At 41.8% G+C, this 25,314-nt stretch overlaps 1 protein-coding gene across 4 annotated transcripts in view; it reads left to right on the top strand.

Annotated features, from left to right (window-relative positions):
• The window catches only part of LOC149232516 (pentatricopeptide repeat-containing protein At1g10910, chloroplastic-like), a 386,506-nt gene that overhangs the window by 163,723 nt on the left and 197,469 nt on the right, over positions 1-25,314 (top strand). For all 4 annotated transcript variants that reach the window (XM_089379433.1, XM_089379434.1, XM_089379431.1 and 1 more), the window contains one exon: positions 21,984-22,088. In XM_089379433.1, coding sequence (XP_089235559.1) covers positions 21,984-22,088 — 105 coding nt within the window. The remainder of the gene's footprint in view (positions 1-21,983; positions 22,089-25,314) is intronic.

The raw sequence follows: 25,314 nt of genomic DNA, 5'->3' as shown, positions 1-25,314 counted from the left end.
ATATCAGTTTCCCCGAAGATCTGAAAATTGTCAAAATTGGTAAAGGAACTTTTGAAGAGGAAAAGGAGAACCTGATAGACTTGCTCATTGGATACCGTGATGTCCTATCCTTTTCATATGATGAACTTAAGGGCTATAGGAAAGACGTTATTGAGCATACTATTCCCTTGAAAGATGAAGATGCTAAACCATTGAAGCAAAAGCCTAGGCAATTCAATCCTAAGTTAGCCCCTCTCGTTCAGAAAGCACTGCAAAAAGTGCTTGCTACTGGTATCATCAGACAAACTCGTCATTCATTCTAGTGTTCAAACTTGGTGATTGTTAGAAAGAAAAATGGTACTATTAGACTATGTGTTGATTTAAGAAATCTTAACTTGGCTTGCAAAAAGGACAATTATCCTTTACCTAACATGGAGAATATGCTTCAAAGAATAACTGGTTTCGATATGATGTCATTACTGGATGGTTTCTCTGGCTATAATCAAGTATGGGTTAAAGAGGAAGACCGACATAAGACGACTTTCACCATGCCTTGGGGTACATTCAAATATCTTAGAATGCCTTTTGGGTTAACAAATGCAAGAGCTACTTTCCAGAGGGCTATGGACTATGCTTTCAAGGAATTGATTAAAATTATTGAAATATATCAAGATGATCTCATTTTCTTCTCGAAGGATGGTAAGGCTCATATAAGTCATCTTAGACAAATTTTTGATGGGTTGTGAGAATTTGACATATCATTAAATCCCACCAAATTTGTATTTGGGGTAACTGAAGGGAAATTACTGGGTCATATTATCTCCAAAGATGGTATCAAAATTGACCTTGAAAGGGTTGAGGCTATTCAATAGGCCCCCTTGCCGCACAATGTTAAGTCCCTTCAATTCTTCCTAGGGAAGATCAATTTCCTTAGGAGATTTATTCCAAAGCCCATACAATGTCTATTGAAGGACGCTAAATTTGTTTGGAAAGCTGAAGGTAAAAAGGGATTTCAGGATATTAAAGATGCTATAGCTATGGCTCCTGTCCTTGTCATCCTAGAGTATTGAAAGGATTTTATGGTCTTGTCTTTTGCGTCTGAAGATACTATAGCAGGCATCTTGTTGCAGAAAAACAAGGAAGGTCATGAACAACCAATTGCCTTCATGAGCAAGTCCCTGCAGAATTCAGAGTTAAATTATAACATTATGGAGAAACAGGCCGATGCATTGGTTAAATCCCTTAAGCATTTTAGAACATATGTGGGTTATTCTAAAGTCATTGCCTTTGTTCCACATTCTGCTATCAAAGATATATTGACTCAAACTGATTGCTTAGGGACTCATGCCGATGGGTGACCAAGATTCAGGAATATGATCTTGAGATTAGACCAACAAAGCTTGTTAAAGGCTAGGGATTAGCTCAAATGTTGACAAAAAGTAATGAAAAAACATTGGAGTTAGTTTGCCAGAATGATGTGGCTGAAGCTTATGTTTCCCTTGAGCTTCAGAGGTTGGAAGGAATCGAGTGGTATAAAGATATTGTTTATTATTTAACAAATCTCATGTGCCTTGAACACCTTATAGCTCACAAAAGAAGGGCTCGTAAGCTAAAAACATCAAAGTATTGTATTTTAAAGGATGGCCTTGCATGGAGGAATCCAGATGGAATTATACTTAGATGCATAGACGAAGCTGAAGCTAAGAGACTTGTCGTTGACTTGCCTGTAGGATTTTGTGGTGGTAATTTTGCAACAAAAACCATTGCTCACAAAATTTTGCATGCTAGATATTATTGGCATACAATTTTTGCAAACATGCATAAATTTATCAAAAGTTGCTAGGAATGCCAACTTTTCAATGGAAAACAAAAATTAGCAGCTCTACCTCTTCAACCGGTTATAGCAGAAGTCCCTTTTCAACAATGGGGGTTAGACTTCATTAGTAAATTCAATCAGAATTCTAGTAATGGCTATTCATGGATTTTGATTGCAACAGATTACTTCACGAAGTGGGTTGAGGCCATTCCAACAAAGAATGCCACTAAGAGGCTGTCATGGATTTTATTGAAAATCAGATTATCACTCGATTTGGTGTTCCTGCTAAAATCACAACAGACAACACCAAAGCCTTCAATTCTTCCGAGTTCTCTTCTTTCTGTTTCAAGTATGGTATTATTCTATCTCATTGTTCGAACTATTATCCCCAGGGTAATGGACTTGCAGAATCAAGTAACAAAAATCTGATAACCATCAACAAAAAGATTGTGGGGGATAACAAGCGGTCTTGGGACAATAAGATCAAATATGCATTATGGGCTGACAAAATCACAAAAAAGAGGGCTACCGGGAAAATTCCTTTTGAGCTTGTTTATGGTCTGGACGTGACTTTACCTGTTCATCTCAAGCTTCTAGCTTATTAGCTTCTTCAAAATTTCATAGATGACAAAGATGTGATACAAAAAAGAATTCGTCAAATTATGGGAACTTGATGAGGCTCGCATAAATACTTTTGACAACCTTTGCCAAGGTCAGGCCAAAATAAAGGAGAATTTTGACAAATCATCTTGAAATAGGTCTTTATAGGTTGGTGATATGGTATTATTATGGGATCATAGAAATGAGAAGCTCGACAAACATGGAAAGTTCGACAGTTTATGGCTTGGCCCTTATATTATCATAGGAATTGCTGGAACAAATTCTTTCCATCTAAGTACTTTGGAGGACGATCCCTTAGAAATGCCAGCAAACCTGAAAATGTTTAAGTTGTACTATAGAGATGACATCTGACGCCATAGGACATCCTTTGATTCTGGATTCTCACATTCCTTCAATGAAGAAACATGTCCCCATGTGTAGCGAGATCTTGACAACACTTTGTCAACAATCCAAGAATGAAGAGTACAAAGAAGTGGATGTCAAAATTTGGGTACCAGAGGACAAGTGGTTCCCTAAGGCTTTGATCTTTGGCTTGGGGAAAAGTGTCCAAATTTATTTTTTACTATTCTCCTAAAATGACTTTATAAGTGGTAAAGTCAATTTAATTTAAAAGTGACTTTATAAGTGGTAAAGTCACATTCTAATTTAAAAGTGATTTTATAAGTGGTAAAGTTACATTCTAATTTAAAAATGACTTTGTAAGTGGTAAAGTTACATTCTAATTTAAAGGTGACTTTATTAAAGTCAACGAAGAATTAGAAAGTGAAAAAGTGAGTATGGAAATAAAAGGCTAAATGGGTCTTTATTTAAGTGGGTGAGTTAAAAAATAGAAAGTGAGAATTAAATGCACATTTATTCTCATCCCTAGATCTAAATGAATCTTAGCCATTAGATCTTAGGGTAACCCAAAAGGTCATTTAGAGAGTAAAAGGAGAAGAGAAGAGGAAATGATCAATTCATTCCTTTATGAGCATTTGAGAGAAAGAGAAGAGAGATCAAGGAGAAAATTTCTGAGCAGTGAGGAAGTGAAGGAGAGCAACAAGAATACATTTCAGCAAATCTCGGCAACAACATTTATTGGCACGCATCCCAAGGCAAAACCATACAGTAGGAGAAAGGCACAAAAATCGAGGAAGAGGGACAATAGAAATCAAGGAAAAGGGATAGCAGCAAGGGCACAAATTTTGAGGCAGATTTGGGCATGAATTTCGAGGCAACTGTACTGCTGAAATTTGTACGGTTTGTACAGTCTGTACAACAAGTTTTGGGCACATTTTTCAAGGCAGGCCGTACATCATTTAATGTTGTTTTATTGCTGTAAATTTTTTTGTTTTCCTAGCAGTGACAACAAAGCGACTGGGATCCTTGACTTGATTCATAGCGATGTGACTGGTCAGATGTCTCATGTATCCTTGAGTGGCTATGAGTACTATGTTTTATTCATTGATGAACACTCCAGGAAGACCTGGATTTATTTTTTGAAGAACAAGAGTGAGGTCTTCAAGCGGTTTCAAGAGCTCAAAGCTCTTGTGGAGACCCAGACAGGTAGGAAGATCAAGGTCCTCAGGTCAGACAATGGAGGGGAGTATACCCTTGGTGAGTTTGTTGATTTTTGTGTTGAGGCAGGCATTAGGAGGGAGTTCACAGTTCCTTACAAATCCCAGCAAAATGGGGTTGCGGAGAGGAAGAACAAATCCATTGTAGGGGCTGCCAAAGCCATGCTTCATGATCAGGGGTTACCTTTATTTTTGTGGGTAGAGGCCTGCAACACTGCTGGGTACTTGTAGAACATGAGTCCACATCGTGGCTTGGGGAATGTGACTCTGCAGGAGGTTTTTTTTGGGAGGAAACCTGATGTTGGGCACTTTCATATCTTTGGGTGCCTTACATATTCCTATGTCCCCAAGGAGAACAAGACCAAGCTAGAGTCCACTGCAAACAAGGGCATCTTTGTGGGTTATAGTGAGACATCAAAAGCTTATTGGATTTATATTCTTGCGCAGAGGAAAGTGGTTGTCAGGTGGGATGTGAAGTTCGAGGAGGAGAGAGCTTTCAGGAGGTCACGGGAGTTAGAGTATCCAGAATCACTAGACCCTTAGGAGCAGTTAAGTCAGTCATAGGGATCCAGTGGTAAGGGATGAGGAGGTATATTGATTACAGTGTTAGGTCCATCAGTGAGCAGTGGCTCTCAGAGTCAGGTGGGTGGTTCTTCAAGTAGCATGCAGGGCAGTCCACAGAGCAGTTCACAAGGTAGTCCACTAATGGATAGTTCGCACGGTACTTCAGCATCTACAGGCAGAAATCCAGGCATGAGGACAGTTGGCAGGCCTTCAGGAGTTCAGGCTTCTGATGATGATGAGGATTCTTTCACTCTGGTGGGAGAAGTATGCTCAAGGAAGAGGAAGCCCAAGTGGCTTCAAGATACCTTGCGCGAGGCCACATCAGTTGTTGGGCCAAAGAGACAGGTTAGAGAGAGTAAACCCCCTGAGCAGTTCTGTAGTTACATGGCATTGGTAACAAGCATTGCTGACTCCGAGCCTTCTAGTTATGAGGAGGCAGCCGACCTGCAGGTCTGGAGAGAGGCCATGATGGAGGAGTATTCTTCTATTATGAAGAACGATGTTTGGGAGGTAGTGCTGAGGCGTGAAGGTAAATCAGTTGTTACTTCCAGATGGCTCTACAAGATAAAGCATGCTGCAGATGGCTGCATCGAGAAGATCAAAGCTCGATTTGTGGTGAGAGGGTTCTCACAGGTAGAGGGAGTTGACTATGAGGAGACCTTTGCTCCCATACCTCGGCATACATCTATTGGCCCCATTATATTGATTGCAGCAGAGATGGGTTGGAAGATCCACCAGATGGATGTGAAGATTGCATTTCTAAATGGCTTCATTTAGGAGGAGGTTTATATTGAGTAGCCACAGGCTTTGAGGTGCATGGGAAGGAGTCCCATGTATGCAGATTGAAAAAGGCTCTATGGCCTGAAGGAAGCTCCTAGAGCTTGGTACTCGAGGATTGATACATACTTGCAGCAGTTGGGTTTCACAAAGAGTGAGGTTGATCCGAACCTATACTTCATTGTGGTGGGTGAGGAGCCTGTCATTCTGGTTTTGTATGTTGATGAATTGATCATCACTGGTGCAAAGAGACTCATTGAGGGCTGCAAAAGAGATCTTGCTTCAGAGTTTGAGATGAAGGATATCGGCGTGATGCATTATTTTCTAGGATTGGAGGTGTGGCAGAAGGAGGGGCATTTCTTCCTGGGACAAGGGAAGTACATTGTGGATATTCTTAGCAAATTTCACATGGAGGACTGCAAACCCATGTCTACACCTATGATCATTAATTGGAAGAAGCTTCACGCTTCTGATTCCGAGTTGGTGGATCGTACTCTATACAAACAACTGATTGGTTGTTTGATGTATTTGGTCAACACTCGACCATATATATGTTTTGCAGTTAACACTATGAGTTAGTTCATGTGTGAGCCCAGGAGAGTGCACTAGGTGGCTGCAAAACACATTCTTCATTACTTGTAAGGGACTGTGGATTTTGGTCTATAATATAGACAGGGTGATGGAGTGAGACTGGCAGGGTACACGGATTCAGATTGGGCAAGTTGTGCCTCAGATAGGAAGAGTACTTCCAGGTGCTGTTTTGGTTTGGCTTTGGTAGTTGTGTCATGGATCAGCCGGAAACAACAGTCAGTGGCATTGAGCTCAGCTGAGGCAGAGTATATGGCTGCTAGTTTGTCTAGTTTTGAGGCCATATGGCTTCGCAAGATGTTGTTTGGTCTATTTGGTCAGACATTGAGACCTTTAGCAATTTACTCTGATAATCAGAGTTGCATAAAACTCATGGAGAATCTAGTTTTTCATGACAAGTCAAAGCATATTGAGATCAAGTATCACTTCATTAGAGACTATGTCTAAAAGGGCGCTGTCAAGCTTGAGTACATTTCCACAAATGAGCAGGTAGCAGATATTTTCACCAAAGCCTTACCACGAGGCAAGCATGTCTACTTCAGAGACAAGATGGGAGTGGTGAGGAATACTTTCCTCGGTAAGAGGGAGTGTTAACATTTGGGTAGGAAAGGACAAGTGGTTCTCTAAGGCTTTGATCTTTGGCCTAGGGAAAAGTGTCCAAATTTATTTTTTTCTTTTTTTCCTACAGTGACTTTATAAGTGGTAAAGTCAATTTAATTTAAAAGTGACTTTATAAGTGGTAAAGTTACATTCTAATTTAAAAGTGACTTAATAAGTGTTAAAGTTACATTCTAATTTAAAGGTGACTTTATTAAACTCAATGAAGAATTAGAAAGTGGAAAAGTAAGTATGGAAATAAAAGGCTAAGTGGGTCTTTATTTAAGTGGGTGAGTTAAAAAATAGAAAGTGAGAATTAAATGCACATTTATTCTCATTCCTAGATCTAAATGAATCTCAGCCGTTAGATCATAGGGTAACCCAAAAGGTCATTTAGAGAATAAAAGGAAAAGAGAAGGAAAAGATCAATTCATTCCTTCATGAGCATTTGGGAGTAAAAGAAGAGAGAGCAAGGATAAAATTTCTGAGTAGTGAGGAAGTGAAGGAGAGCAACAAGAATACATTTCAGCAAATCTGGAAAGCCGCATTTATTGGCACACATCCTAAGGCGAAACTGTACAACAGGGGAAAGGCACAGAAATCGAGGAAGAGGAACAACAACAACGGCACGAATTGAGGCAGATTTGGGCACGAATTTCGAGGCAACTGTATTGCTAAAATCCGTATGGTTCGTACAGTCCGTACAACAAGTTCTGGGCACATTTTTCAAGGCAAGCCGTACACCATTTAATGTTGTTTTATTGCTGTAAAAATTCATGTTTTCGCTATTTGTTGATTGCCACAATTTTCGAGGTGGAGTTCAAGCACAAAAATCGAGATAAGTTGTAATTTGTGGTTGCTGGAATTTTTACAGTGTATTTCAGTTTCTTTGTAAAAGCATTTTTAGAAATAAAGAAGAGCTCTCAAATTGGTTTTCCCCAAGAGTTGTAGGGGGTTTTTCTAGGGTCACACTGACCAAAAATCACTGTGTTATTTTCTGTGTGTGGCTGTCATAATTTTGCTGTGTTTTATTTCTGCAATTTCAACAGTTGTGAAATCTCTAAATTTGTGTTTTTAGAAAATATTGTCATTTCCAGATTTTACAATTTTTATCATGCTTGGATTTAAAACTAAATGCATAGATTGACAAGGAAAATATATAACCGGAGTGGGGGTTGAAATTTTTTCATGGTATCAGAGCTTGGTTGGCTGAAAAGTGCAGTTTCGGACAACAAAGTGAAAATTACAAGAAGCTGATTTTTACACAGAAAACAAATTTTTTTACCACAGATTTGAAAATTTCAGTTTGGTAGGATAGTGAAACATAGCTTTGGGTTTGAGAGTTGAAGACTGGTTGGATGGGAAAAACAACTACGGTGCATGGAAAGAGAGAATCCAAAGCATCTTTGAGGAAGCAGAAGTCCGGGGCATTATGGTAAATACCGCACAGAACCCAGTAGTAGTACCTGTTGGCTCTGTACAGTTGGCAGAACTTAACAAAAAGAATGCTAAGGCGAAAAGATTGATTCTGGAAGGAATCAAAGACCATGTCATTCGTCATGTGAGACGAAAGACTTATGCACATGAGATGTGGACAACCTTGACCAGTCTTTACTAGAGCTCAAATGAAAACAAAAAAATGGTCCTAAAGCAGAAACTGAAGGCCATTAAAATGGCTAAGACTGATAGTGCTACAACATACCTCACAAATATCACTTTAGTGGGAGATGAGTTGGCAGCATAGGTCAGATCATTGCACCGACTGCGATGGTGAGGATTTCTTTGAATGGTCTTCCCAAGACTTGGGAGAATTTTGTGGATGGCATTGTTGCACGTGAAAACCTTCCCGATTGGAAGAGGTTGTGGGATGATTGCATTCAGAATGAGATTAGAAAGAACCATCTTGGAGCAGCCAAAAAGGTGGCGGAGGATGACAATGTGGCATTGTTAGCAAGAGGCAAGAAGGGCAGAGCAAAGAAGCAAGCTTCCAACAGTGGAGGCAAAGGCAAAGGTAAAGGCAAGCAGCAGAACAACGAGAAGGAATATTCCAAAGTCAAATGTTGGAATTGTCAAAAGTTGGGACATTATGCTGTTGTGTGTCCGGAGAAGAAGAACAAGAAAGGGAAAGACAAACCCATGGCAACTTCTGCAAAGATAGAGAGCTTCTCAGAGGGCTTTGATCGAGAGTTTGGGTTCATAGCTTATGAGGCCATTAGTATAGGATCACTTGCCATACAGGTTCAGAGGGAGTGTGCATTCCTCGCTACTAGCAGAGCGTCTTCTAGCATTTGGCATGTTGACAGTGGTGCTTCCTGCCACATGACAGGAGTCAGAGAGTACTTCTCAGAGCTTTTAGAGGGTGATACTGATATGGAGGTAGTACTTGGTAATGACAACATTGTTAGAGCAGTTGGTGTGGGGACATTGACATTTGATAGGTGACCCAAACCTCCCTTGAAAGTGTAAGATGTTCTATATGTGCCTAGAATGAAGAAGAACCTGATATCCGTCTCAGCACTTGAGGATAGAGGGTATGATGTGTTGTTTAGGAGAGGGAAGGTGCTTATATATCCTAGGGGAACTCCAACTTCTTTAGCTAGAGAGATTGGTTTGCACCATGCCAAGGTGTACAAGTTCTCATTCCAGCCCCTAATGGCATTGAGTAGCAGCACCCGAGACAGGACCGACAACAGATGTAGCAGTTTAGAGTTGTGTGAGATATGGCACCACAGGATGGGGCACAAGTCTCATGGGGCCTTGAGCACATTACGGGAGATCACCACTGGTGTGCCAGATTTCAGTTCTGATCACCTTCATGTATGTAGAGGATGTGCTATGGGGAAGTTTGCCAGATCCCCTTTCCCAGCAGTGACAGCAGAGCGACCATGATCCTTGACTTGATTCATAGCAATGTGAGTGGTCGGATGTCTCACATATCCTTGAGTGGCTATGAGTACTATGCTTTATTCATTGATGACCACTCCAGGAAGACTTGGATTTATTTCTTGAAGACCAAGAGTGAGGTCTTCAAGCGGTTTCAAGAGCTCAAAGCTCTTATGGAGACCTAGACAGGTAGGAAGATCAAGGTCCTCAAGGCGAACAATGGAGGGGAGTATACCCTTGGAGAGTTTGTTGATTTTTGTGTTGAGGCAGGCATTAGGAGGGAGTTCACAGTTCCTTAAAACTCCCAACGAAATGGGGTTGCGGAGAGGAAGAACAGATCCATTGTAGGGGCTGCCAAAGCCACGCTTCATGATCAGGGGTTACCTTTATTTTTGTGGGCAGAGGCCTGCAACACTGCTGTGTACTTGCAAAACAGGAGTCCACATCGTGCCTTGGGGAATGTGACTCTGGAGGAGGTTTTTTCTGGGAAGAAGTTTGATGTTGGGTACTTTTGTATCTTTGGGTGCCTTACATATTCCTGTGTCCCCAAGGAGAACAAGACCAAGCTAGAGCCCACTGCATACAAGGGCATCTTTGTGGGTTATAGCGAGACCTCAAAAGATTATCGGATTTATATTCCTGCGTAGAGGAAAGTGGTTGTCAGGTGGGATGTGAAGTTCGAGGAGGAGAGAGCTTTCAGGAGGTTATGAGAGTTAGAGTATCCAGAATCACCAGACCCTTAGGAGAAGTTGAGTCAGTCACAGGGATCCAGTGGTAAGGGATGAGGAGGTACATCGATTACAGTGTCAGGTCCATTAGTGAGCAGTGGCTCTCAGAGTCAGGTGGGTGGTTCTTCGGGTAGCATGCAAGGCAGTCTGTAGAGAAGTTCACACGGTACTTCAGCATCTACAAGCATAGATTCAGGCATGAGGACAGTTGGCAAGCCTTCAGGAGTTCAGGCTTCTGATGATGATGAGGATTCTTTCACTCCGGTTGGAGAAGTATGCTCAGGGAAGAGGAAGCCCAAGTGGCTTCAAGATACCTTGCGTGAGGCCACATCAGTTGCTGGGCCAAAGAAAGAGGTTAGAGAGAGTAAACCACCTGAGCGGTTTTGTAGTTACATGGCATTGGTAACAGGCATTGTTGACTCCGAGCCTTTTAGTTATGAGGAGGCAGCCAACCAGCAGGTCTGGAAAGAGGCCATGATGGAGGAGTATTCTTCTATTATGAAGAACGTTGTTTGGGAGGTAGTGCCGAGGCCTGAAGGTAAATCAATTGTTACTTCTAGATGGCTCTACAAGATAAAGCATGCTGCAAATGGCAGCATCGAGAAGTTCAAAGCTCGATTTGTGGCGAGAGGCTTCTCGCAGGTAGAGGGAGTTGACTATGAGGAGACCTTCGCTCCTGTAGCTCGGTATATATCTATTCGCTCCATTATATCGATTGTAGCAGAGATGGGTTGGAAGATCCACCAGATGGATGTGAAGACCACATTTCTCAATGGCTTCATTTAGGAGGAGGTTTATATTGAGTAGCCACAAGGCTTTTAGGTGCATGGGAAGGAGTCCCATGTATGCAGATTGAAAAAGGCACTCTATGGCTTGAAGCAAGCTCCTAGAGCTTGGTACTCGAGGATTGACACATACTTGCAGCAGTTGGGTTTCACAAAGAGTGAGGCTGATCCGAACCTATACTTGATTGTGGTGGGTGAGGAGCCTCTCATTCTGGTGTTTTATGTTGATGACTTGATCATCACTGGTGTAGAGAGACTCATTGAGGGCTGCAAGAGAGATCTTGCTTCAGAGTTTGAGATGAAGGATATCGGCTTGATGCATTATTTTCTGGGATTGGAGGTGTAGCAAGAGGAGGGGCATTTCTTCTTGGGGCAAGGGAAGTACATTGTGGATATTCTTAGCAGATTTCACATTGAGGACTGCAAACTCATGTCTACACTTATGATCACTGACTGGAAGAAGCTTCACGCTTTTGATTCCGAGTTGGTGGATTCTAGTCTATACAGACAACTGATTGGTTGTTTGATGTATTTTGTCAACACTTGACCAAATATATGTTTTGCAGTTAACACTATGGGTCAGTTCATGTGTGAGCCCAGGAGAGTGCACTGGGTGGCTACAAAACACATTCTTTGTTACTTGCAGGGGATTGTGGATTTTGGTCTAGATTATAGACAGGGTGATGGAGTGAGACTGGTAGGGTACACGGATTCAGATTGGGCAGGTTGTGCTTCAGATAGGAAGAGTACTTCTGAGTGCTGTTTTTGTTTGGGTTCGGCAGTCGTGTCGTGGATCAGCCAGAAACAACAGTCAGTTGCATTGAGCTCAACAGAGGTAGAGTATATGGCTGCTAGTTTGGCTAGTTGTGAGGCCATATGGCTTCGCAAGATGTTGTTTGGTCTATTTGGTCAGGCATTGAGACCTTTAGTAATTCACTGTGATAACCAGAGTTGCATAAAACTCATGGAGAATCCAATTTTTCATGACAAGTCAAAGCAGTTTTTTTGTGGTAAATTTTGTGTTTGCAGGGTTTCCAAATTTTTTTAAGGCCTCTAAGGCCTAGCTGTCACCTTTTCTAGCCTAAACATGGTCTCTCCTCCCTTTGCGTCAGGCTTTCTTCCTTGTTTGGGTGAGACACATGCCATTTTGGCGTTGCTCCCTAAGGCTGTAGGACCTCAAGGCCTAAGGCTGTAGGACCTTAGGGCCTTGATCCCTTTTTGTCATCCCTCCTAGGTCTCTCGACTGCTTTTTGGGGCCTCCTACCCTTACCAGAACCCTAGAAGGGCTTTCCTTTCCTAGTCACAGGCGCTTAGGGCCTTGCTGTAGCCTTAGAGGTGCCTCAACCCCTCTTGACCCACGTCCTTCGCCCCTTTTCCCATAGCCGCAGGCGTCTTAGTGTGAAAATTCTTGAATCGAACAAGTCAGAAATCCTACTGCAGTAAACTGATTTGCATTACCTACTTGTGTTCTTCAATTAACAAGTTGTTTTTAGAAATATTCGGAAAATATTAATGCAAGTACACTACAACCTACAACAATATACAGATCAAGTACTAAAAAATAAATGAGACAATCATGCAAATGACACACTTATTTTTGAACTAAACGTCCCCGGAAAAACCCAATGCGGGAAACCCGGTGCAACAACTCTGAGGGTTTTCTATTATTAAGCAGAATTTCTGAATACAAATGCTGGTTTCCCTCCTGAAAAACCAGTGGCAGAGAAATATAATGGCGGAAAACCTGAGTGAGTTTTACCTCACTTCACCTGACAGATTCCGGTTGATTCGGCAGCAAAACTGGCTGGCACCGGCTACAACTGCGCTGCCCCTTTGCAGTAACTGTGTGGGTCTGTGTGGAGCTCTTTGAGGCTCTGCATCAGCTCTTCTGCCCACTGCGTCAGCTTTCCCCCAGTTGTTTCGTTAGTTTCCGGTAGTTCTGACACTCTACGTGGAAGGCAACTCTCCCCCTCTGCACTTGCCCTTCTTGCTTTGCGTCAAGACTGCGTGGGCGCAGACTGGCCCAACGTCAGCTCTCCTGGCTACTGCGCTGTCTCCACTTGCTTCTCTCCACCTCTATGTCTGTATTGTTGAACTATCATTGCCCCTCGGCTGCAAGATCTCTCCAATCGATTTCCCTCCTGAGAACTTCTCACCTCAGAAAATTGATTTCCTTAATCTCTCTGCGTATTCCCCAACTGACCCGAAGCCTCCATTTATACTTTTCCCGTTGAGAAATCAATGACCGAGATTAAGTCTCTAATCAATGACTAGTATTAAATTAGACTTTATCCTTGTCTCTTAGAAGCTTCTCACCCATATTTTCATTAATACCCATTAATATTTTAATTTTTCTAAGTTTAGACTTAGGAACCCCTTTAAAATATTAATTATTTTAATAAAATACAATCCGGGTGGAATTTCACCAAACGATTTTTGGGCCTTGGAGATCTCGTGTGTTCTAGCCCCTCCACAAAATTTTGGAGCTAGAGCGCATCCGACGCTACCCAAAAATCAACACTCCCTCTTAGCAAGGAATGTGTTCTAGCAATACTTCCCAACAAAAGTATCACACTGATCGACGACATCGGTCCTCTGCGCTTGCTAATGCAAGGCTTGTTGCCCCTCATCCACTGCGCTGCTGCAATCTGTACTGCTGCCCCATAATAGTGGCACTTTCACTGCTACATCTATATTGCAACTCCCTCTCAATATGCTGCATCATGCTACCCATAGCACTGCCACTGCTAATTGCTGCACTGCAACTCAGTTGCTGAGAAGTAAGCAACTGAAAAGTCACCCAAAAACTGACATGTTGGTCAGTCTGGATACCTCGTGATGCTGAAGCTACCTCTGCTGCTAATCTGTGCTAACCCTCTGATGCTACTGCACTGCTGTTGTATTTGCTCTATGCCTCCTGCACCACTGCAACACTCTACTGTGCTGCTTCAGACTTTGGCACTCTAGCTCTGCCACTTTCGCTCCATCATCCCTCGCACCAACTGACTCTCATCATCCGTCAATAGTCTCTACGCTGGCCCAATGTGTTGCCCTCTTTAGGAACAACATCACCCAATTAGGCTAACGCAGGCTCTGCGTGAGCTTCCCGTGGTGACTGTGTCACCCCTCCTCTGCTCTCTTGGCCCGAAACTGTGCTGTCTCTCGGGACAACTGTCTTCAACACAGATTTTCCTCTGTCGTTTCGCTAATGGCTTCAGTCCTCCTTCATTTGCAATCGCTCTGGTACCATGTGAAAATTTTTGAATCGAACAAGTGAGAAATCCTACTGCAGTAAACTGATTTGCATTACCTACTTGTGTTCTTCATTTAACAAGTTATTTTAAGAAATATTTGGAAAATATTAATGCACGTACACTGCAACCTACACCAATATACAGATTAAGTACTGAAAAATAAATGAGACAATCATGCAAAGGACACACTTGTTTTTGGACTAAACGTCCCCAGAAAAACCCAATGTGGGAGAACCGGTGTAGTAGCTCTGAGGGTTTTCTATTATTAAGCAGAAGTTCTAAATACAAATGCTGGTTGCCCTCTCGACAAACCAGTGAAAGATAAATACAATGGTGGAAAACCTAAGTCAGTTTTACCTCACTTCACCCGGCAGATTTTGGTTGATCCGACAACAAAATTGGCTGGCCCGACTACAACTACGCTGCTCCTTCGTAGTAACTGCGTGGGCCTCTCTGAGGCTCTGCGTCAACTCTTCTTCCCACTGCGTCAACTTTCCCTTGCTGCTCCGATAGTCTCGACACTCTGCGTGGAAGGCAGCTCTCTCCCTCTGTGCTGGCCCTTTTGGCTTTGCGTCAAGGCTGCGTGGGCCCAGACTGGCCCAACGTGAGCTCTCCTGGATACTGCGCTGGCTCCAGAAGCTTCTCTAATGGTTAAGATTAAATTAGACTTTATCCTCGTCTCTTAGAAGCTTCTCACCCATATTTTCGTTAATACCCATTAATATTTTAATTTTCTTAAGTTTAGACTTTGGAACCCCATTAAAAATATTAATTATTTTAATAAAATACAATCTGGGTGGAATTTCACCAAATGATTTTTGGGCCTTGGAGCCCCTCCACAAAATTTCGGAGCTAGAGCACATCCGATGCTACCCAAAAATGAACACTTAGGGCTTGTCCCTGCGTCTAGGAGGCTTCTCCATGTGTGCTGTAGGACTTTTAGGCCTTATTCCCCTCATTGCTTCCCTTTCTTGGCCTCCTCTAGCCCTTCTTGGCCTCCTCTAGCCCTTCTTGGCCTATCCTTGCCCTTCCTCTAGTCGTAGCCTATCCTTCAAGTCCTCATTAAGCCATTCTTCAATCATTGATTGAGTTTGCATTAGTATTTTGACTCTATCATCTTGTTTGACAACGATTTTGGAGCTAACATTATGGTTGCAGGAAGGCATTTTTATTGGGAGCGTAGTCGCTCATCTGCAAGGCCATTAGGCTTATTTGCTGTCATAATAATTTTGAAGTCTGATATATGTTGCATCAGGTCTGATATATATTATAAACACGACAGTGGTGTTAGGTTGTTGACAATCATCTAATTTCATTGGAAATTCAATTCTAGCACATTGGGCATGTTGAGTAAGTGTCCTATTGTGTCATTGGGTATTTTTCTTACTGCTGCAATCATTAGTATCTTGGTTGCCATCTCTTGCATTTCATTGCATTTGCATACATTTGCATTTTTGCACTCAAGCATATCATTGTTTGCATTTTCGTAAGAACATAAGTGCTCTAAGAGGTTAATTGAATTGGTAATTGTTGGATAAGATTGGCTTATTGCTCTAAAGAAACATATTGTGAGTGAATGCTCTCTTTCTCTCATTGATATCTAGCATTATTGTGAGATTGAAATATCTCTACTTGTCATTGCTATCACATTGCTAAAGAGGTGGATAATTGGATAACTCGTTATATTATTTCTTATGGATCTATTTTGGTAATAAGCATACTAGCATTGTGTATTGCAAGTGAGCTTTGTTACCGCTCAAACTAGCAGGGGTCCTAGGAGGGGATCCTATATAGCCACTACTAGGTCAAGGGCAACAATGGAGGGATAGCCCATTGTCACCTTAGCTAAGGTTCCCTACTCTTTACGAACTTTCATCAATGGGAGGAGACCCGGTATAAGAGGAATCACAAAGAAGGATGAATCTATGAAAGGGTAAGAGGTGATTCCTAGGGCCTATTCACAAGGGAGACTCAATTAGATGGCTTGCTTGCTTCAAAAGCAAGGTGGTGGGCTCTCTAGGAAGGGCTAAAGGGATTCTCGAGGTTAGGGTTTGGGAATATATTTTGCCAAGATGATTCCTAGACCAAAGAATCCTTATGGAGAATTGGTCTTTATGTGATCTTTGTGAAATTAGAGTTGTAAAGTTGCAGGATCACAAAAGACCAAGTGGACCCAAAATTAGGTCAAGGGTATGGAGTTGATCACTTAAAGAGGGGCTTGACCTAATTGGGGAGGAGAATAGGATCAAAGGACTGATTTTCTTTTGAAATACAAATACAATGACCCAAGTGAGGACACTAACCCAAATCAACCTAGGGTAAGATATGGTCTTGTGGCTAGGGCTTGCTATATCTCAGGATTCCACTGTCGGAATTGCTTGAAATTTGGATGACCCCTTGAGAAAACTACAACGCAGTAGTGGACCAATTTTCAAGGTGTTTGGATGGCTACAAAGAGATTCGCTTGATGCCCTAGGTGACCTTCTAGGGTTAGGCCTAGAAATTGGAAAGGTGAAGAAAAGAGATGTAAATTTGACCACCGAAGGGATACGAGGATCAATGCGTTATTGCTTGGGCTTAATGGAGTCAAGATACACAGATCATGGATTTTCGTGAGCTAAGAAGCCCTAATTAATCTTTGATAGCCTCTCCAAGGGTAACAACTAGATCAATAGAGATTTATACAGACAATTTTCTTTGCCTTTTGCCTTTGATTGATTTTTCTTCATAACTGCACGAGGCTTCAAGGGATAAGAGCAGGATGTGTAGGATGTAGCAATAGGTACCCCCTTTTGAGGTGGGGCATTTCATTGCCCATCAGGGGTTGGGACAATCATGGGTTCCTTAATGATGGAGGGGGCTCATCTAGGGCCCATAGGAACCAAGATGATGGCCATGGATAAGGGGTAGAGCTCATGTTTGGCTTTTGCCCACATGTTAAATTTGTATGTCTTGACCATCTTTTGCATTTTTGGTACATTTCTTATTGAGTGGCCAAATTATGCTTTTTCTTTCCTTTTTAGATGCATCAACCTCCGGGGCATCGTTCCAGGCTTGACCCAAGGTGTGGACAAGGGGAAGGGGATGCTAACCCTATGTGGATCTAGTGGACACATGTGGACCCGGATGGGAAAAATGATGAATGGGGTCTAAATGGGTGTTGGGAAATGGGACCACGCAACCAAAATAAGTATCTCCCATGTAGTGTCAACCCTAAAGCTAAAGGCCATTAAAGGAGATCCCACGAGACTAGGATATAAGGGTAACCACCAAATCGAGCGAAGGGGACAAGAGTACTAACCTAGCCCACTCTTTTCGTAATCCCCCACCAATCCATGCCCCAAAGTGTCCATGAAAAGTAAAGAAAATTACTCAACTATACAATTGAAAAACCATACCTTCGGGGTTGGGAGGCCCACCTTCGAACACACAATCATAACAGATGAGCGAGGGACCACATGGCTGGCTTAGGTGGCGAAGATAATGGCACATCGAGCTATTTGGTGGGTTCAAGGGGTTGCTAGCTGCCGATTGAGGACCATCTAAGAGAAATTTTTTCTCTTGTGCATACTACCCACAGGTGGTGGGTAACAAGCTTCACATCTAAAGTTTGTAATCTTGAAAATCATGCCACTCTTAAACCATTTGTCTAATCATTACATTGTGTTAAGAATAATCTTGAGATTGTCTAAGCAATTGCTAATTGTGTTCATAAGGAATTTAAGTTCTCTTATGTATCTAATGGCACATTGGCATTCTATTGTTATGATCTAAGAAGTTGTCAATCATCATTATCTAATTGGTATTCTAGCATTGTTGAAAGAAGCATTGAATTAGTTTATTTATGGTCATTTCATGAGCAATTGTGTTTCGTGATCTTGATTACATTTTTTGGTGCCATCTATTTGGTTTATTGAGCACTTTCTTTTGGTGGAGATTGTCATTGTACATTGTTAAGTACTTCATTGTTCTAAATTGAAATATCATTGTAACTTGTCTCTAAATACTTAAGACCCCTAACAATCTCACCTAAAGAATAATCACTCATCTTGCACTTGTATTTTAGGACTAATCTTGCATTAATTAATTTACCTCCAAGCATAAGCTTGGTTGATAGAGAGATAGGACCACCTTTCTCACCCAACTTTCGAAGCCTAGACCCTCTTTTGTGGTTAACACGTTGACCTTGCAATCGTCAGAGCCACAGTCTCTGTAGCGTCGAAGGCATCGAGTGGTTAGAACTCCAGGGGAGGTATCGTTAATATAGCCTTTGCTATCTCTCCCTGGGTTTCTCTCTCACAACCCACATTAGAGACTAGCTTCAAAATAGTTGAGAGGAGGGATTCATTTAGTTAGGCATCTAATTTAAAATTAATCAAGATCTTGCATTTCACTTAGATTTTAGGTGTCACATTTCATATAGGATAGTGAAGCATCCTAAAGGAACAATTGTTCATCCGATGGCTTAGTAGATAATTCACGTCAGGCAAGTATTTTGACTCCATTTAGGGCACTGGTCTTTCAAAGTAATATAATCTAATCACTAAACTTGCTAAGTTAACCAAGTTGCTAGGCCATTCAATTGTGTCTCCCAGACTTGTCGGTTGCCGATGGGTCTTTCATCTTCACATTTCATAGGGACTGCCCCCCATAGCTTGCTATTGGTAGACAACTAGAATGGAGAGGGCGACGATCAGAGTGACAACCCCCGTCCTGATTGTTGTCGCATCTTGCCTGTACAATTTGGGCGACAACAGGACCAATTACTACCTGCCCATAAAATGGATGTGAAATAGAGGGAATACGCATCGAAGAGCTCTCCTACAGACTTGCATTTTTATTTTTAGGGAGAAGAGATTAAGATTACCGCCTCTTATATTTACCTGGGAGTGCAGTTCACAGGGCCTCGTTTTGGCATGAGACAGGCCCTCTAGTCCCGACTCAACAAGGGATATGGATCTCTTGCCCTCATCAAGAGACAATTCTTCCAGGGTCAGGTTCAAGACATCTCATCCAAACTCCACCTCATGGACATGGTTATTTGACCTACAGTTCTTTATGGCTCCAAGATCTTGGAGCCAAGTTTGGTACAGACGGATTGGGCCCAGATAGTGAAAGTCCATACCTTGCTTCTCAGACACATCATACGATGCAAACGTATAGTTCCACAACCTATAATCTAGGTAGAGTTCGAGTCCCTTCCATTAGACCATGAGGTCATCTTCTGCCTAGTCACTTTCCTCCATAGAGTTAGATCTCTTCAGGACTTTGCGGTGGGGAGAGATCGTTACCCCTACCTAACACTTTGCTCCTTAGAGGCCCTCGCTTCAGATCAGTCAATAGGACGTGCTTGAGGGTAGTTCTCTGAGGCATCCCAACTCCTCCAGTATGTGGCCATTTCCCTAGAGTGCCTGCCCTCATTCAGATTCTCTCTTGATGCATCAAGCGATCTTCTGCCGACTAAATAGTTACTGAATCAGTCCATTAGAGAGGATATCTATTGGTTATACACTCAGGTCACTTGGATTTCGCCTCCAATGGGCCTTGGTCCGAAAATGTCTTTCTATTTGGAGCATTTCTTAGAGCTGCAAAATGGTGTCATCATCCGCCCCCCTTACTTTCGTCGACATTGAATGGACTCACTCAGGATACCCCTAGGGTAACTTCTTGTGGACCCGCATCATCTTAGACTCTAGACTGACCATCATATTCCTTAGTCGGACAAAATTTGCCAAGTGTGCCATCTATAGGAGCTAGATACTGAGTGGCACCTCTTCTTCAGGTGCCCCGTTTACTAAGAGATCAAAGGACGTTTCCATTGTCTTTACAGGGATTTTAGGGGCTCCTCCTCTACCTTTTTCTGACTCTAGGACGAGAGATGCCTAGCCCTCTTTATTAGGGAGGTTTTTACATACAAGTCTCAACTCTTGGATGCCTCAACTCACCTTGGGATCTCTAGAACCAATTACCTCTTACTTCCAGGTTGTTTCGTTTGACCGAAACAATAAGCGACAGACAGAGTCTCAATATGCACCAGATGGGAGAAGGGCGAGACCTCAAAATTCATTGCAAACCTTACCCCCCTTTATGAGATAGACAGGTATCTTTGAGATCGGCTCATAGATGCAGTTCCATGTTTCAATTGACCTATCCTCAGAGTGTCAGAGGGAATAGTTTAAGACAGAGATAGCATAGGGCGCCTCTCGCTTGCCAGACCTCCTTCTAGCCATAGGACAACAGACAAAGAATAATCAACAACTTGTTCCTTCTGGCCTTGGATGTTAGGAGTAGCCCTCGTTCCTCTACTTCCCCCAAAATCATAGATTTGGATTTCTTGATGGTTTTGGAGGACTCTGACGGGGAGAGATTGCCTTGCTTGCCTCCCTCGCCATCAACCATTAGGTCTGGGAAATGTTGACGTCATTGGCCTCATCTTCAGCTCCCCTTTGATTGTTTGGAGTTACATAGTGCAACAACAGACATACTCCGTACTTCTCATTTTTGGTCATTTCATGTGATTTTATACGTTCTCTAATTGGACCTTTATTTTATTTTAGCCTTATTTTAGTCATTTTTCAGTCTTTTAGCTTTGGAGTTACACAGTGCAACAACAGACATACTCTGTACTTCTCATTTTTGGTCATTTCATGTGATTTTATACATTCTCTAATTGTACCTTTATTTCATTTTAGCCTTATTTTAGTCATTTTTGAGTCTTTTAGCTTTGGAGTTACAATGGAGTCACATTTGCACTCCCGCATGTCTTGTATTTACACCAGATGTATCTTTTAGTCCCATTGACATACTCTTGTGGTCACCTGAGGACATTAATAAAATTATCTTATCTTATAAAACTATTCATTTTAATTATGAACATGCAGACTTCACCTCTGATAGGCGATTCTCTCACTTGACAACTAGGAGAAATTTCACAGGCCATCATTCAATCCGTGAGACATTTTTGTCTTCACTTTCTTCAAGACCCACAAGATACCATGGAGCTATGATATCAAACTTTCCATGAAATCTGTCGTGGAATTACTAGGTCCCTTACTCAAGGAGGCGTCGATATTATCAACCTCTCTTCACCATGGTGTTCTCATGCCCTTAAGACTATAAGAGCTCTGATACCATGCTAAGAAGTAGAACACAAGCAAGAGACAAGAACTTGGTGGAAAATGCATAGGAAAGACATAAGAATTTGGCAGAAATGCTTTAAGACATCATCCTCATTACAATATTCTTTCCAATGATACAAGGTTGTAGTACATGGATGAAACCACTTCATAAACTAGATTTACTCGGACACCAACACCCTAAGGAGGAGGCAAAATAAGATCAAATACACATAAAAAACTATATCCTATAATGTGAAATACATAAAGGTGGCGTGGGATTTCATGATTGTATGGGGTGTTACATGTAAACAGATTTGGATCATTTCTATGGCTCTGATATGTTAAATTTGCAGATTTTGTGTTAGAACATCATATTTTCAAATTCTATGAATGCCAGATTTTGTTTGTAATAGAATACTTTGAGAGTGAGATTGCCTTTTGGATGAAATTGATTCTTAATCTCTATTTTAGATAGATGTCAACTGGTTATGCTTTATGCTTCTGGATTAATATGCAACTGCTATATTTTCTTTGTTAATTTTGTGTCTACTATCAATTAAGAGATATCCTATTTAAGATATATTTTCTGGGTAAATAATAGATGACTTGAAAGGGAAAACCCTAAGCTACGTTATCACCATATGCAGAATTTATCCTAGTATGCTGGCAGTATTATTTATAACACTTCTGAAATGTATAACTTCTATGCTACTGTAGGTGGTATTGAACTCGTTGCTAAAGGTATATGCCAGAAGTGGTCTTTTTGAAAAAGCAAGGGAGTTGCTTGCTGAACTGGATGCTTCAGGCCAGGCTTTAGATGAGGTAGATATATGTATTCCCTTCTGTTATGCTTAAGAAGTAGGCTAGGCATGCCTTACCTGAAATGTTTCTTGGTGATTTCAACTGTAAGTAAACGACGTTATGTTACATTTTCTTTATTGTAATATAGATATGGAGGAAAGGGGAGATATCTAGGTTGATTACCTGGTCAATTTCACAAAGTTTCTTTTCTCTATTCCTGCCCATTTTGTGTCAGTGCTAAGATTGAAGAGAAAGACTTGATGGCTATAGTTGTTAGAGTTGAGTTCTAAAGCCATGGGTTAAGTGTTTTTTTTTGGTCAATTTTTACGTTGGAGTGGTTGAGGTGGGTACCATCCTCAGAGTGGCTTCTCTGCCACAAGTCGAATTGAGAAGTTTCCAAATTAGTGCCCCATCTAAAAAATTAGGATGCACAAGACCACTTACATGTGATATTTCACCTTTTGCTTGAGTTTTACAAAAGTATAACAATTGAGCTAGTGCTTATTACTGAAAAGAATGCGGATATTCAAAGACACAAATTAATCCAATACATTTTTTGATCATAAAGAGAAAGGTGTTATCCGAACACAATAATATGAGAAAAATATATATTGGGAGACCAGCACAAATAATAATTCATAATGTTTTAAATTCTTCTTGTTCCAATCATTGTTGGTTGGATGAGCAGATTATTGTCATCCTTACATAGCCTCTTGGTAAGGTCTAGATTATCTTCTTTTAGAGAGAGGCTGGGAGTCGTGGATAGACCCTACTCGGAAGGTCCTGGTGGCTTGGGGTACTTCTTGGAGCTATGTGCGACCATAGGGTGAGTGGTTCACCTTCCCCTATAGGTATGCTGTGTATAGGGTGAGTGACTAACCTTCCATTGTGATACTCCATGATGATATATGGGAGCATAGGGTGAGTGGTTCGCCTTACCCTATAGCTGATGATATATGCATAGGATGACTGGTTCACCTTCTCCTATGGCATATGAGTAGGATGAGTGGTTCACCTTCTCATGCAGATACCCCAGTGAGAGATGCTTATAGGCATTTGTCGGTTGTCACATGTGGACATGTTGGTGGGATCTGGTTCATCCTTTCCCCACATATAGGATGCTCATTCCCTACGATCGATGGTTGACATGTCAGTGGGACGCGGTTCTTTCTTTCACCACGTGTAGGATCCTTCCTACGATTGTTGGTTTGCATGCATGTAGGACGTGGTTCATCCGTTCCCTACTCTCAGTGGTTTGCATGTGCATAGGATGTGCTGTGGTTTATCCTTTCCCTACGATGGTTGTGACATGTGACTGTAGGATGTGGTTTATCCTTTCCTTCCTTACGTGTGGTTGTGAGCAGGATGTGATTTATTCTTTCCTTGCTGTTGCTCCAGCATCATCCTACCCATGTAGTCTGAGACTCATGGGAAGTACCTCTCATTTGACCAATGAGTTGTGAAAAGTGGATAGGACCAAAGCACTATAGATGGACACATCATGTACTACCGTATTCCCTATGTCTAGGATGCATGGTGTTCAACAACTTGATTTGGGATCAAATCTGATTTTGGTTCTGCCCCTGGAATGACTTTTGTCAATGGAGAGTGGAAAGGTCTTGTGACTCACTCTTGATCAATTCTTCTTCAGTAATACATCATTGTTCAACAGAGTTGAGATGAGATGCAGAGACGGCTCATGATGATAGGATGGCATGATGGATTGCCAGGTGAAATTCTCCCTAGTTGAGAGGGAGTGTTAAAATTGGCAACTAAGGCCAAATTCCACTTTGGAGAACTCATTTGATGGAGATGATTATTGAATTGAATTCCTCTTTTCGAGAGGACCAAAATTGACCTAAAGATCATCAAATTTGGATAAGTAGAAATGTGTTTTTAAATTTATGCCCTCACATGTGCAAATTGTCAAGGTCGGCCACATCATCATGTAGGCTCATGAAGCCCAAGAGACATGTCACTTCACCCTCAACGATTTGTATAAATAAGAGAGACTTCCAACCCCATTTGGGACTTCACTCACTCACACAATAATCTCTCTCCTTCTCTGATTGGTTCGTACAACTTATTGGGCATATCTTTTCCTCACACATGTTGCAGCAGAAGGACAAATTGCAGGATGAATTACAGGGCCGAAATTTCAAAGATTGTCGTAGGCTTGATCAGCGTTGACCAATCACTTTGACTGTGGCTTTTGTGCCAGAATTTCGTTTTTGGCGAGACACATCTATTGGCACAAGAACCAAGGCATTTTGTTGTCTTTGATTGCAGACCAATTGCAGGGTTGACTGCAAAGTTTGACCAAGTTTGACCATTGTTTTCATCACTGTTTTGGACTATCTTTGACCTCCTTTGAAGCTCGAGTTTGACTGGGTATGACCGAGCTGCATTGAGGACAGTTTGTTGCTACTTTGACCTGCTGTTGACTCTCTGGTTAGGGAAGATTTTGACTGCTGTTGACTACAGATTTGACAAGTTTGTTTGACTTCGATTTGGCAAGTGATCCGGCCTTAAACTGGAACGCAATAAATTACAGAGATAATCGTAAACACAAAGATGCAACGGAAAAAAAATGTCACTTCATTAATGTAAAACACTGAAATATGCTTACAAACAACGATGGAAATAAACCAGCTAGGGCAATGGTAGCTTATCTCTGAGAAGGGATGTGGTGGCTACATGTCTTTGAACTGTGTTACAATGAGGCTCAAAGGCCTATTTATTGTTGAGAAACAATGGAAAACCCTAAACATCCAAAAACCTAACCCTAGAAGATGAAACGCTGAACTGTGGGCCCTGTTTGGGTAGATTTGTACATCAACTTCCCGAGGTCGTAACTTTGGCATACCATCTCTATTTGATGCGTGCAATAGCTCGTTAGAAAGATCTATCCGAGCACTACAACTTTGGGGCCTTAAAACGTTGTTTAGGCCCCAGATTTCCCAAAAAACGTCTTTTAGGGCCTCAAAACGGCTCTGGAAGTTCAGGACCTGGAAAACTGCTAAAAATAGTAAATTGTGCTACAATTACGGAAACTGAAAAACTGAAAGAGACAATTGTGGGGGTCCAAATGGGATAGGTGGGTGGCCACCAACATCCACTTGGATCATTCCTGCCCCCTTAGGAAGCAATGGTCCTCATTGCGTTGAGTTCCTCCATCTGCTGAACTTGGTCCCTGGTGAGCTGTTCTGCAATCTTGGATGTGTCCAGTAATGGTGGGAAGCATGGT

The sequence above is a fragment of the Pinus tabuliformis genome, chromosome J (genome assembly GCF_031772625.1).
Source record: "Pinus tabuliformis cultivar Carrire ecotype Pingquan chromosome J, CPIR1, whole genome shotgun sequence".
NCBI lineage: Eukaryota > Viridiplantae > Streptophyta > Pinopsida > Pinales > Pinaceae > Pinus > Pinus tabuliformis.
This window is presented reverse-complemented; position numbering and strand designations above follow the sequence as displayed.